This window comes from Sphaeroforma arctica, assembly GCF_001186125.1.
Source record: "Sphaeroforma arctica JP610 unplaced genomic scaffold supercont1.631, whole genome shotgun sequence".
NCBI classification, from domain to species: domain Eukaryota; class Ichthyosporea; order Ichthyophonida; genus Sphaeroforma; species Sphaeroforma arctica.
This window is the reverse complement of record NW_014039927.1, coordinates 1-10117: the sequence shown is the minus strand read 5'-3', so window position 1 is coordinate 10117 and position 10117 is coordinate 1. Positions and strand designations below refer to the sequence as shown.

Here is a 10117-nt window from a genome sequence, read left to right as displayed (position 1 = left end):
TGTCGTGTGTGTGTGTGTGTGTGTGTGTGTGTGTAGTATATATATATATATATATATATATATATATATATATATATATATATATATATATATATAAGAACGTGCATATACAGACCCAGACATATATATTAGGATGGTACCAACGACTTACCTAGTGACGGATGTTGCTTCGCACGCTTCACCAACACGCACACAATTTGGTTCGGATCAAGAATCATCAAATAAGGCCAATATCTCTGTTGATGCACACGATAACACTTTAAGTAATGTGTTTCGTTCTCGATTTTGATATCTACACTCCAGTTTCGTGGTTAAGTCGCATTGCATCTACACGATAAGGCATACGGTTGGATTCCGTCGAGTTGTGTGGTGTTGATCCAAAGGTCTCTCAACGCAGTTTAATTAGATTGTCACCACTCGCCACCCGCCTACATATCGCATACGTCGCGAGGAAATCGTTCGTTTTTATCATAATAATCTAGCGTGATTGCATGGGTTTTAAGATCTAGATGCGGAATGCTACTACAATGTGACCGCGTGTGTCGCATAGGCTACGTACAGATCAAAACGAATATGATTGTATTTTCTAACACTACGGTGTCGGAAATTTTCCTGCGTAAGAGCGCAGCTCGAGAAAGAAAAACTTCATTTCACCACTTCCCACATTCAGAGCGCTGCAGAAGGGTATATCTTCAATGCAATACACTTGATATTTGTTTATTGGGCTGCATATAATTGCATTCCCCACTGCAAACACTTGTCAAATATCTGTTACACCATCCAGAACAGTATACTGGCGTACAATGTACCTTGAAATTATTTGACATTCCGCATCAATATTCGCATCGAGCTTTTTTCTTATTTCTACTTATTTCGCATTTATAGTGCCAACCTCCGCATTGCAAAGCCAAGTACCACAACAGCAAATGCAAAACCAACAACAACAACAACAACAACGACGACGACAACAACAGATACAGCAATCACAACAACAAACACAAGAAGCCCAACAAGCAACCCAACCACACCAACCACAACACGCGCAGCAATTCGCACAACCACCACAGCAACACACACATCAACACAAAGAGCAGGTGACCCAACAACAGCCACCACATGCACAGGCACAGGCACCAGTACCATCACTGCAACAGAGTGTTACGCCAAGTGCAATGCCACAAAGTGCAATGCCACAATCGCATACACCTGCAACGCAGCCGTATAGCACGGAAGGGATGACTCCGCAGTCAACCCAACCACCACTGGCCGGACCGGAGCTTAACCAGTCACACCAGACAACAGCCCCTCATGGACAGGCTCATGCAGGTGTGCATATTGGGTTTTTTGTGATGGAAAGACAGTTTTAGTATGTATATACTATATTATTATACTATTGTATCATATATATATATATGTGTGTGTGTGTGTGTGTGTGTGTGTATTTGAGCATTATATTGTTGAAATTGCATCCATGGCGTGAGTCACGCTATGAACTGCTTACACGCCCAATTGAACCACGACGTCACTTCTATTTATTGCCACAGATACCTCCAAGAGTTCGGCCAGCATCCCTACCACTGGTGAAACCAACACCGTGGTCTTGAACACAGAGAGTTCCACAGAGAGTTCGACTCCAGGTGCGTCATCTGCTGAACAGGTCAATAGCACCGCAGAGACTGTACAGGACATTACGCTGGTGCAGCCCACACTTCCAGCTGGCAATCCCGATGTGCCTATCCTCCCCACTCAGCAATAAAGTATTTCCTCTGTAATACCAGTAGGATATGAAAGTGTATGGAATACGTTTCCTCAGAATTGTCTGTTTGGAAGGCAAGTATAGACCTATAGCCTTTTGCTTTCGCTCGTTGGAAATTGCGAATTGGTTTAACCAGATAGATGGAAGTATCAACCAATTCTCTTTGATCCTCGAAAATAACGTGAGAGTGTATTGAGGAGTATTTGCAATTGTGAAGAAGTCGCGTGCGCCCGATATCACACCCGCTACATCTCACACGTCCATTCTGTATGCTCAGAGACCTTTTCATCGCCTGAGAAGTGCAGCGGCCCAATTTAATCGGTGCTATTCGTGCTTGGCAGCACACAGCTCCTCAGCAACTGGAATAGAGAATAGCAGACCACCCCAAATGAGTTGATTCACACAGTACGAGTTTTGTGATTAACCCCTCATTGTATGTCGTAGCTGGATACACCTTCTCCAATTCTGGGTGGTCATGTACATTCAATAGACCTGAAAAATCCATCACCCCGTAAGCACAATTGTATCTTATAATAGGCACACTAATTATGCCCCAAACTGACACACCTGGGCTGGAGTCTATGCGCAAAATAGTGGAACAATCTGGAGACTTTACGAAGGTGCATTAATCGGCTCGTTGCGCAACTAAAGGACACTTGGCAGGGCTAATGTAGAAATGCCATACATCATACCGATAGAGTACAGTTGTTGGCATAGATCGAACTAGTACCATCCGCCGTCACTTCCGGATAGCAGACACTTTCGGGTCACGTCCACTTCAGTGCTAATACTGCTGGGATGCACAAAACTCAATCAATCAATACACATCCACCACCTTTAATAATACGCATAAGCTTGAATGTAAGCAGAAAACACGTTTTGCGCTTATGATCTCTCGGCGATACGTGAGTCAACTACAACGATACTGCGCACCAACATCCCAACGACTCGACCAGTTGACACATACCAAATGTTGATTTCGGTCGACACTGTAATACAAAATATACTTCGATTCACCAGTGACTTCAGCGCGACTAGTTAAGACAGCAATGTGATATACTCGCTGATTGTCACCAGTCCGTGATATTAAAAAACCTACACCAGCACGCGGAATATACGTGGCCTCGCCAGAAGGTGTGATCAACACCCCATTAGTTGATACTGTAACATTGTATATTGTATCGCAATATACGTGCTCATATTCAGGCAATGATATTAATGGTATCACACCAGTACGCGGCGTATGAGGTGAAAGCCACTTTTGTGTGCTTAGCAACTTCCAAACGACAAACTGATCCAGTGCTGAAGTATACTTGCAGATATATTCAGGCACAGATATTAATGACATCCACACCAGTGCGCGGTGTATGGGTGAAAGCCACTTTCAAGCGCCTAGCATCTTCCATGCGACTGATTGATCTCTGATTGATCTCCAGTACTGAAATATACTTGCTGACATATTCAGGCACAAATAGTAGTTACTGTCTTGTCAGTCATCAATATTAATTGTATCCACACCAGTACGTGGCGTATACTTCGCTTCCCCAGCGGCCACTTTCGTTCGCTTAGAGTCTTGCGTATGATCAAATGACACAGTGTTGGCCGTATCCTTGTTAGCTATATTTGTCGCTTTGCTATTCCCCTCCCATTTCGCTTTACGTTTACTTTCCGTCACCCGGCAGGCCACGCCCGTCTCAGGCTTACAATTATTCGCCATGTTACACGGAAGTACGCAATCGACCACCGGAAAGTATGTTTTCTCCGTATGATTCAGCAGTTCTTGTATTCCCTTCCTGCACAAACGTGCTGCTTCTGGTAATCCCGTAAAGTCATCCTGATGGTTGCGCATGTACTGCACATACGACAGCATCGCTCTTGTACTTGCATGCACGGCACCTCCAGAGCCCTCGTGTGTGCGTTTGAGTGTAGCAAATAGCTTGATGGCTATCTTAAGCAGGCTGTGCACCTGATAGAAGAAGTGCTCAAAGTCCGGCTCTGCATCTTTGAAGCATCTAGTGTAGAGTATCTTGGTGTGATCGAGTATCTGCTCGATGCATTCGTGTGTGTCGGGGACTTCCATTGTACTACACTGGTAGATGATACAGATATCATTAGGTATCTGCACATGTAGACTATATGAGGGCCCCTTTTAAGCCACTCTCTAGTCTTAATCACGTAGTGCATGCCGTGTCGTGGCCTGTACTCTTGTCGTCGCATGCATGCCGTGGCCTGTATTTTTCCTGTTTATACTTCATTTGTCATATTAACCTACACACAAAATAAACTGAATACGATTGGTGCAAATTAGACTAAGTCTGAATATCTATTATATTAAAATCTGCTCGTTGTATATTTAGATGTTGAGCTTACGTCACCTTTTTTTTGCAGCAGAGGATTTATTTCAGGAAAAAAACTAAATATATAATCCTCCTGAACTATGATCCGTCTTTCTCACATGGCGAGAGCACAATAGCAGGCTCTTCAGCCTTCTGGTGAGAAAACCACTCAAAGAGTGCTCATCCTGACTAGCACCGAGCACGCCAACTGCGAACAGCAGGCGGGATAAATGTTGAAGTGTTGAACCCGCTCCAGGTGTTGAGTATAACAAATTCAGCAATTGATATGACAAACAGTATGAACTATGAACGCTCTAGCGGGCGCAGTTCACTCCGAATATACATCGAGTAAGAAAACAAAACACTCACAAGAAACATTCAATATGCCTAGCTATTTGATATACTCGAAAGCGTTACTTTTTGTCTGCTTTTATATTTGAATTCCTATTGCATCATTCACCCGTCCTCATCTGCGACTATCAAGGGATCGCTCGGAGGCACAATCGACAGCTTCGGCGGTAGTCGCATATTTTGTCTAATACTCGAACGATTCGCCTGGTTAGCTGTACTGTTGGTCGAGTTGGTGCTGCTGCTTCCCAGGACAGTCCTATCCTCTCTCGGTCTTACATCCGCATCTACACCACTACATACTTGTGGAGCGTCACTGCTAGTGGGAGAGCCCGGCAAAGCGGTCTCGCTTGTGGGGTCAGATGCGTTGTGTTCCTGGCTCGCTTGAGAGTCTACCAGGGAGTTTACCTTTATTTCTGTAGGTGAAGCAGTTTCTGGATTTGTATCTGACTGTAACCGTCTATCAGCATCAGAGATCGCGGATATTGCTGACCCGTAGTGCCTGTCACTGTCATAGTCGGTGCTACTACTGCGTTCGAGTCCTTTACCTTCCGATGATGAGGCACTCTCGTTTGTTGCATGTGAAGAAACTCCGTCACTTGCGATGTTTGTTGGGATAGAAGCGCTTCCCATGAATGAGGCAGTCGTAGACCTGGCCCTACTTCTCGCATTAGAGCTGTTGGTGGAAAAGGTTTGGAGCGCATCCTGACTGCTGTATATTCTTGTTGCCCTCAACATATTCCCGCTCCTATTCCTTGTTGAGGTAGGGGATTCTGAGACGGGAGCCCTGTTCCTGTATATACTTGGTTGACTCTTTGTGCCGCCGAGCTTGTTGGCATCGCTTGAGAGCGGAGGCGAGGGTGACCTCGAGGCGGCAAAGCCGTACTGTGAACCGATCTGAGACAGCCTTTTGACACTCAGGAACTTCTCCAACGAGTCCTGGCGTTGTAAAGTGGTGCTAGTGCTGCTATTGGTGTTGCCCGGTTGTGATTGCGACATGCTTGCTCGGTGGTCGTTTGAGAAGCTGAAGGTGTTGTTGAGGGATTTGTCGTTGTGGTTGAGCGTTCCGCTGACTGAACTCGCCCGCCGGTTGTCGAATTTCTTGGCTGAGTTGTATAGTGGAGACATGCTGTTAGTGTGTTGGACCTGATTGCCCTCATCTGAATGGAAAGGTGAATTCAAAGTTGTTTGGGGATTGAGTTCATAGACATAGCCAAGTTGGTGTGAGTGGGTGAAATAGGAGTCGAACAAATAGGAAATATATGTTAACAACAACATATTGGGCCGCGAAAGAATAGTGCATCTGATTTCAACATAGAGCCGGTGTAAATTGTAGATGAATTTCGAGGCACTAATGCAACCAGAAAACAGATTTGACACCTGTTCCAAAACATCACTCAGCTCTGTACCATGCACATACGTAACTGCGCACGCGTCACGAACTCAGAGTATTCGCATGCGAGGCCTGTACGATCAGTCATTAGGCATACCTTGTGTACTGACACCGCCATTCCCGCCCGCCAGCGCATTCATATTCGATCCATACGACTGGGACCGTTTTCTAAAGGACGTGTCGATTTTCAAGTTCCCTCCCGTTCCCAATCGCGATTTAATCGCATCAGCGCTACTTGGTAAAGCATCAGAGCTCGTCTTCGCTTTCTTGCGCTCTTCTGGCTCGTCATTGGGCGTGGCTGCGGTTAACGCTAAGCTCACACTCAACTGCTGTACAGGTGAGTACGAGTTGGCCCTACCCCGCCTCCTCCCCTCACTCAAGCTGGGCAGACTGTCAGTGAATCCGCCGGTAGTCGAACGCGCGCGTATGTGTTTTCCCCGATTTGTATTCGGCGCCTTCTGATTGGTCCTCGCGCCTTTACTCTTGCTATTCGAAGCACTTTGATTCGTGCCCGCACCCGGCACGCTAGACGGTAACCTCGTCACCCCTTCGCTTAACGCATCAAGGCTTATATCATCCCCGCTTATGAGATCTACCCGGATATTGGGCAATTCACGTGAATTCGGTTTAGTTGTATCCTGCTCCACTCCCATACTCTGTGCGTGTGGAGTATTATTCTGGTGGTCAGCAGTCGGGCTAGTAGAGCCGTTAGCTACCACGGGCGAACTTCGGTCCGCCATCTCTCCCGCACTATAATCGCTATCACCCGAGGCAGACACATCCCGTGGCACCGGTGATACAGAGCTTTCATCCGACTGCATGCCTGTATCCGGCCTCACAATAGCAGGTTCCTTCCCTTTCCTCTCAGCCTCGGCATCCAGACGAGCGTCTTCCCGGTCACGCGCCAGATCGGCAAAGTCGACATGGGGTGTGCGCACATTTGCGCTACGTCCACTGGCCTCCTCAGCAGATTGCAGTTGCTTTTCTTCGTTAGTTAAGGTGTTCGCCGGCGTATAGTCGTCGGAGTGAGTGCTGCTTACCGCAAGGGCTTCGTCTTGCATCTCCACGAGTTGTTGCAGCCGATTCATGCGATAAATTGATGTGGCATCGCTCCTGGAGAACTCCCTGTGAGATGAAAGCGTTTGATGTAAGATGCGCAGTACTGGTTAAAGTATTGTTGTGAGATTGGTAGTATCCCCTTTGAGCGTATTGTATTTTATTTTAATGGTCCTGGGACTCTCTATCATAAATATTGTCGAGGGCTTTGTATCTTATATCAATCGCGCAGAATTTTGTACTAAAAAGAGAGTGGAGGGTTCGCGACAATTGGGTGGATTATACACAGGTACAGAGATCGCTATGACAATCACTCTATCCACTTCCTTTCGAATTTTATATTAAACCCCAAGTTTTCTCGAGAGTACCGATAGATTTTAGCACCAGCGCTAAACACATAACAAACAGACGATATAACATACGCGTCCGAAACAAAGCTTTCAAATATTAAAGTGCGGTTGGTATGATCCGCATCCTCAAGTAGGATTTCTAATTGAAAACTCACTGGTAATCCACAGAGTAAATCTTTTCAAGAGTGTGAGAATTGCGTCAAGGGTGTTTCAAGCAAACCCCTCCCGCTATAAAGTGCGACAGTGCAGCCCAGTCGATCACAGTAAAGACTTTTTTTTATGTTCATAAGACCTTGCGAAACATCCTCTTCGTTGTACAGAGTGCAACAACTTGTGGGCATACGTTATTTTGCGATACCCACTCATTCATAGTGTGAGACATACATGGGCGATCCTCTCAACACCTACCTTGCCATGCCACGTAGTTGCTCCACAGTCATCGGCCGGAACGCAAAGTCGAGGCAGAACTGTAGGTATCGGCATTCGTAGTAATCTGGGTTGCACACTGACACGGTTTTCTGCGAAGATCAGAGATGCACACGATACGACGCACGAAGATTAATGAATTGTGCGTAGGCTTACTTCAATTGCGAAGAAGAGTGCGGGACTACACTGGCAAAATAAGGACACTCTCCAAATCCTAATGCACATACGCTTGCTGCATGGCAAAGTGTCATAAGCTGTTCGCATAGGAATGATGAAAATTTCCAGTCGCAACGATGAACAACAACAGATGTATCAGTATTTCACAGCTCGACATACCGAGTTATACATGACGGCCTTGAAGGTGTGCTCTAACTTCTTTGCTATCGCGTAGTTTTGAAGAACATCGATAACCCCAATGAAGAGAAGTAAAGGCTTTCCCGTCGATGTGAAGCCCAGGAGGCCCTCGCTGTATGGAGGAGTACAATGGGTCAGTACAACATACCAATACAATCATATAGTGTGATGCATCGTCAACCTGCGTACACAGTCTTACGAAGCTCGTCCACACGTACTTGACATTCTCTTATCGAAGACAATACGTATAAAAGACGTGTGCTGACTTGACCCTAATCGCATACTCATATAAATCAACACACGCACAAATATATTCGTGGAAATGCGCCCTATCCCAACCTATAACGCCCCTGTCACGAAATCGGTGTGCCAGAAAAAGGAAACATTGCGTTCCCACAAGATCACGGGTTTAAAGGTTGAGCACGATAAAACTAAACAACCCACCATTCTATATTCAGAGCTAATAAACATACCCCAGATCCCCTTCATTGGCCTGGTGCATGGATAGTGTCTCTGCCATGGAGCTGAACTTGTACTTATGCGCTCGCACAGTCGACTGTTGGTGGGGAAGTGCGGCCGCTGCATTTCCGGTGGTCGACGTGGGACCAATATGCTCGTCATGCGACATTTCTGTGTGCCCAGCATCTCCATCTGCACCCACCTTGGCCCCACCTCTACCTTTTTCTGAGTCTTGATTGGTGACAATTCTCCTGTGTTCATGCTCCGTGGTATGTGATGATGTATCGTGTGATGTGTCTATATGTGTGTGTGTGTGTGTGTGTGTAGATCCGTCTGTATGATCTTCGTCGATATCTTCCGCCTCTGCTTCGGGTATGGTAGGGGTGCGTGCGCGAAGCTTGGGTTGGGCGTCCGACATATCTGTTGACTGGTGCAACGCCCGTGCACTGTTGTCGCTGAGAAAATGCACACCCACCAACAGCGAATAGTCCATAATGCCAAACGAGGTCAGCACTCGCACATCGCGCCTGTTTATACAATGAGATGATTTTCAGGGTATTGTAGGATTGCGACTGAGAATATTGACTCGAATTTTCAGAACAACGGAATGAGATTGCAGAACGATACTCAAAAAGGGTACCACGGTACTGATGAATATCAAGGTTTTATGCAGGCTGAACGCAGCACTTGAATCTTCTAAGTATCCAGTAATTTATACAAAGTTATCGACGGAACGTGAATAGAATTTTGCGAGGCTCCGTAAAACTACAGAGCGCGATCTCACGAATATCAACTTCAATCATAGTAAGGTATAAGTAAATACAGAAACCACGGATTTGTAGATAAAACAAAGTGGTCTCAGACAAATGAACTCAGCTATGCTTGTTGGCAATTATCAATACCTGAGTGTGCGTGCGAAAGCGTTATAAGTTTCTTCGGAAAGTAGAATACCGGTTGAATGCAGACTTATAAAATCCAAGTCTTTAAGAGTAGGCGATCGCTTCTTACGTTCTTTGGGACTAGCTACTCTGGCCCATGTCGAGCCCTGCAAATACGCAAACATATGAATCGAAGCATGTCAACCGTATCACAAAGTGTATAGCATAACTGTGAACTGAAGTAAGTGAATTAGTTCCCGATTGTAAAGTATGAATGTAGACTGAATCGAGAAAACTAATTTGTGTGTATACTATGCAAATGTATTGGTGTACATAATTTGATCGTTGAGAATATGAAAGATGACGCAGGTGCGCAGAAAGATGTTTAAACAGCTGATATCGCATGCAATTGTGCATCTGACTGTATATTATTCTTGTTCGAGAATGCAGAAACAGGAATAAACATGGAAATCCAGCGAGGTATGTACATTACCTTTAAATCATAACGCTCGTGGTACACAAAATTAGTAGGTAAAATGTTATTCATAACGAGTATTCGGATGTTCTTGCCAAATTTGGATCGAAAGTTGAAGAGCCCGAAGAACTTCGGCAAAAGTGTCCGAGTGTTTTGAGTCACATTCTGAAATTCAAAATAGAAAAAATGAATCAATTACTTTAGAGAATCAGATATATTGTATTTGTGTGATAAATGTGCATACACACGTATTATATATATATATATATATATATATATATATATA

At 45.1% G+C, this 10117-nt stretch overlaps 4 protein-coding genes across 4 annotated transcripts; 1 reads left to right on the top strand and 3 right to left on the bottom strand.

Moving 5' to 3' along the window:
* Window positions 1-133: 133 nt before the first annotated feature.
* Window positions 134-2307, top strand: SARC_07719 (hypothetical protein; the record flags this gene model as incomplete). The annotated part of the gene is made up of 3 exons (XM_014298326.1): window positions 134-263; window positions 886-1326; window positions 1545-2307. 3 exons carry the CDS (start codon window positions 134-136, stop codon window positions 1754-1756), a joined length of 783 nt encoding a protein of 260 aa, XP_014153801.1. The 3' UTR covers window positions 1757-2307.
* SARC_07718 (hypothetical protein) lies at window positions 1497-3959 on the bottom strand. The gene is made up of 2 exons (XM_014298325.1): window positions 2449-3959; window positions 1497-2115 (listed from the first exon to the last, which is right to left on the bottom strand). The coding sequence occupies exon 1, from the start codon at window positions 3834-3836 to the stop codon at window positions 3246-3248; it is 591 nt and encodes a 196-aa protein (XP_014153800.1). The 5' UTR covers window positions 3837-3959; the 3' UTR covers window positions 1497-2115; window positions 2449-3245.
* A 557-nt stretch (window positions 3960-4516) lies between these two features.
* Window positions 4517-6929, bottom strand: SARC_07717 (hypothetical protein). The gene is made up of 2 exons (XM_014298324.1): window positions 5931-6929; window positions 4517-5600 (listed from the first exon to the last, which is right to left on the bottom strand). Exons 1-2 carry the CDS (start codon window positions 6919-6921, stop codon window positions 4549-4551), a joined length of 2043 nt encoding a protein of 680 aa, XP_014153799.1. The 5' UTR covers window positions 6922-6929; the 3' UTR covers window positions 4517-4548.
* A 714-nt stretch (window positions 6930-7643) lies between these two features.
* Window positions 7644-9523, bottom strand: SARC_07716 (hypothetical protein; the record flags this gene model as incomplete). Its single annotated transcript, XM_014298323.1, has 4 exons — window positions 7644-7757; window positions 8002-8131; window positions 8493-9005; window positions 9381-9523. Coding segments are annotated over 4 exons (900 nt in total), but the record flags the coding sequence as incomplete, so codon positions are not given.
* Between the last annotated feature and the right edge of the window lie 594 nt (window positions 9524-10117).

Coding starts and splice junctions, on each gene's coding strand:
- SARC_07718 (XM_014298325.1), bottom strand. CDS start 3,836: ATGGAAGTCCCCGACACACACGAATGCATCGAGCAGATACTCGATCAC.
- SARC_07717 (XM_014298324.1), bottom strand. CDS start 6,921: ATGAATCGGCTGCAACAACTCGTGGAGATGCAAGACGAAGCCCTTGCG. Junction 5,601..5,930: donor TGGCGGTGTCAGTACACAAG/GTATGCCTAATG, acceptor CTTTCCATTCAG/ATGAGGGCAATCAGGTCCAA.